This window comes from Mchenga conophoros, linkage group LG18, assembly GCF_057382185.1.
Source record: "Mchenga conophoros isolate Kocher_MC1m ecotype Shallow Benthic linkage group LG18, M_conophoros_male_GT1.1, whole genome shotgun sequence".
Classification (NCBI taxonomy): Eukaryota; Metazoa; Chordata; class Actinopteri; order Cichliformes; family Cichlidae; genus Mchenga; species Mchenga conophoros.
In genome coordinates, this window is record NC_140543.1 from 6,514,892 (window position 1) to 6,518,471 (window position 3,580).

Here is a 3,580-nt window from a genome sequence, read left to right on the forward strand (position 1 = left end):
CAAGAGCAGAGATCTGTTTCCCTTCAGAGCACAGAGGTTGTTTCTGTTCAGAGGAAGTGAAACTGTCTGACAGTCACTGAGAGACGGTGAAACGGCACAGCACATGAATCAAATGGATCAAACAAAAATCTGCTGTTCAGTCTGTTTGGATCTACTAAAGGATCCGGTGACTATTCCCTGTGGACACAGCTACTGCATGAACTGTATTAAAAGCTTCTGGGATGGAGAGGAAAAGAAGAAAATCTACAGCTGCCCTCAGTGCCGGAGGATTTTCACAGCGAGGCCTGTCCTGATGAAAAACACCATGTTAGCAGATTTAGTGGAGGAGCTGAAGAAGACTGGACTCCAAGCTGCTCCTGCTGATCACTGCTATGCTGGACCTGAAGATGTGGCCTGTGATGTCTGCACTGGAAGAAAAATGAAAGCCTTCAAGTCCTGTTTATTCTGTCTGGCATCTTACTGTGAGAAACACCTTCAGCCACATTATGAAGTAGCTCCATTAAAGAAACACAAGCTGGTGGAGCCCTCCAAGAAGCTCCAAGAGAACATCTGCTCTCGTCATGATGAGGTGATGAAGATGTTCTGCCGTACTGATCAGCAGAGTATCTGTTATCTCTGCCCTGTGGATGAACATAAAGGCCACGACACAGTCTCAGCTGCAGCAGAAAGGACTGAGAGGCAGGGAGAGCTGGAGGTGAGTCGACAAAACATCCAGCAGAGAATCCAGGACAGAGAGAAAGATGTGAAGCTGCTTCAACAGGAGGTGGAGGCCATCAATCAGTCTGCTGATCAAACAGTGGAGCACAGTGAGAAGATCTTCACTGAGCTGATCCATCTCATCCAGAAAAGAAGCTCTGATGTGAAGCAGCAGATCAGATCCCAGCAGGAAACTGAAGTGAGTCGAGTCAAAGAGCTTCAGGAGAAGCTGGAGCAGGAGATCACTGAGCTGAAGAGGAAAGATGCTGAGCTGAAGCAGCTCTCACACACAGAGGATCACATCCAGTTTCTACACAACTACCCCTCACTGTCAGCACTCAGTGAGTCTACAGACTCATCCAGCATCAATATCCGTCCTCTGAGCTACTTTGAGGATGTGACAGCAGCTGTGTCAGAGGTCAGAGATAAACTACAGGACATTCTGAGAGAGGAATGGACAAACATCTCACTGACAGTCACTGAAGTGGATGTTTTACTGTCAGATCCACCAGAGCCAAAGACCAGAGCTGGATTCTTAAAATATTCATGTGAAATCACACTGGATCCAAACACAGCAAACAAAAAGCTGTTATTATCAGAGGGGAACAGAAAAGTGCAAGCAGTGATTCAACAACAGTCTTATTCTGATCATCCAGACAGATTCACTTGGTGGTTTCAGGTTCTGAGTAGAGAGAGTCTGACTGGACGTTGTTACTGGGAGGTGGAGTGGAGAGGGGGAGGAGGTTATGTAGCAGTCACTTACAAGAATATCAGAAGAAAAGGAGATGAATCTGAATTTGGATGTAATGACAAATCTTGGTCATTAGAGTGTTACAACAACAGTTTTACATTTTTGTACAACAACATCCAAACTCGTGTCTCAGGTCCTCGTTCCTCCAGAGTAGGAGTGTACCTGGATCACAGAGCAGGTATTTTGTCCTTCTACAGCGTCTCTGAAACCATGACTCTCCTCCACAGAGTCCAGACCACATTCACTCAGCCGCTCTATGCTGGACTGTTGGTTTACTATAATTATGGAGCCACTGCTGAGTTGATTAAGCTCAAATAGACTGAAGTCTTTCATATTGTGGGTTTAAATCTGTGTTTTAGTTTCATTTTATTTTCTCTCCATCATTTCTGCACAGAGATCAGCTGTCAGTCAAACATTATGGGTGGTACCGCCACATCTTCTAGTTGTTCTCTTGATGTTTCTGACTTTTTAAAGGAGATCTTTCCTGTGACTGTTTATGGAGGCTATCACTGCTCATCATCATTTTGATTTACTAAAATATTTCTCCACATCAAAATGTAAACTTCTCTATCCTCTAAATGTTTCTGGAATATTTGTCTTGAAAAATGTCGACATTTCTCTTCATGAGTATGGCAGACCATGTGTGTGTGTTTGTGTTTGTTTTTGTCAAAATCATCAAACAAATGAGGAAAAACTGTGATTTTAATGAATGAATTCATATATTGTGTTGATGTTTTATTGTGTGAATAAACTGGAAGGTTTGACTATAAATCAAACTTTGAACAAAGTCTTTTCTTCTGTCTTCATTCCAGGATCTCACTCAAATCTGATGCAGAAAATATGAAACTAATCTGAGAGAATAACTGCTGCATTGCAGATGTGTTATACCCCCTGCCCAGCCGAATGACTCTCAAAAAGAAAATTTTGCAGAAAATCAATGTGATCGCTTGGATCACTGGAATTATCATCTCGATATCTCTTGTCCTTCTTTCATTTCAGACGTCTTGAAAACAAGTTTTAACAAAGTCCTGGAGAAGTGCCCAATGCTGGAGGACCTCCTGCTTTACCCCTGGCTCAGATAAACTCCTCTCTGACACAAACACACACGCATACTGAATTCACATCTTGCCATACAAATGTGATTCAGTAACCAACTTTCTTTCTTTCAGAAAAAAAGAAAATTGGGAGATTCAAAATTTTCCTCACAGTAATGTTTGCATCAGTCTATCAGATGAATCCCCTCCAAGTCCAATATTTACATCAGTTACAGTGATAATGCTTGGTGTCTACTTCCAGCCACCGCAGTAGAATGCCAGGAATGAATCTCATTGAAATTGTAGTTGCATTTGCTATTTCATTTAATTGTCATGGATGATACACAGACAACCCAACAGCAAACAGAGGAAAACAATGGGCTTAAATACACAGAGGGATAAATGAGGGAATAAGACACAGGATGAGAGCACAGCTGCGAGAAATCACAAACAACAAGACCATGGGGAAGGAAAACTGAAAACACTAACATAGTCTAAGGAGCTTAGAAAGAAAACGTCTGCACTTCTTTAAGTTGCTTGAAGACGTTCAAGCAAAGTTGAAGTTCTTTTCATCCGAGAAGGTGAAACATCTTCAAGCAACTTCAAGTCCAGACGCTTTCTTTCCAAACTCCTTAGACTACGATGACCTAGATGACTGAGAACCTTCACAGACATGAAAACACTAACATAGCACACAAGACTATCAAAGTAAAACAGCAAACAAGAGACTTTTACAAAGACACAGAGTTGACACAGAGACATGACTGACTGGGGAGAAATTGGGGAACATGGAAACAAGAGTGACTAGACATGACACGTGGGACACAGGGGCAAGGCAAAGTAACAGAAACCTAAAGCCTAAGAATATAACACAAGAAGAAAACAATAAAGAGAACCAAAAACATACATAAGAATAATCAATGAATATAAATGAACAAACACAAAACACTGGGTCACAGACTCACTACCATGACAGTTAAATGTACAATAATAAATACTGTAAATCAGATGACAATGTAGCTGACACTGTGTTTATTAGTGTGTGGTCAACCACAAATCTTCATACTGTCATCCATACATGAGGTCTTTATACAAAGGA

General features: G+C 41.5%; 1 protein-coding gene across 2 annotated transcripts; it reads left to right on the forward strand.

Moving 5' to 3' along the window:
• LOC146553093 (tripartite motif-containing protein 16-like) lies at nucleotides 1-2,234 on the forward strand. Of its 2 annotated transcripts, XM_085254807.1 has the most exons (2): nucleotides 1-895; nucleotides 1,597-2,234. In XM_085254807.1, exons 1-2 carry the CDS (start codon nucleotides 104-106, stop codon nucleotides 1,651-1,653), a joined length of 849 nt encoding a protein of 282 aa, XP_085110933.1. In that variant the 5' UTR covers nucleotides 1-103; the 3' UTR covers nucleotides 1,654-2,234. The 2 variants fall into 2 exon arrangements, with proteins under 2 accessions (XP_085110933.1, XP_085110932.1); XM_085254806.1 differs by having other exon boundaries at nucleotides 1-2,234.
• The last annotated feature ends 1,346 nt before the right edge of the window (nucleotides 2,235-3,580 follow it).

What these genes read in the sequence shown, in the direction of transcription:
- LOC146553093 (XM_085254806.1), top strand. Translation starts at nt 104, where the DNA reads ATGAATCAAATGGATCAAACAAAAATCTGCTGTTCAGTCTGTTTGGAT.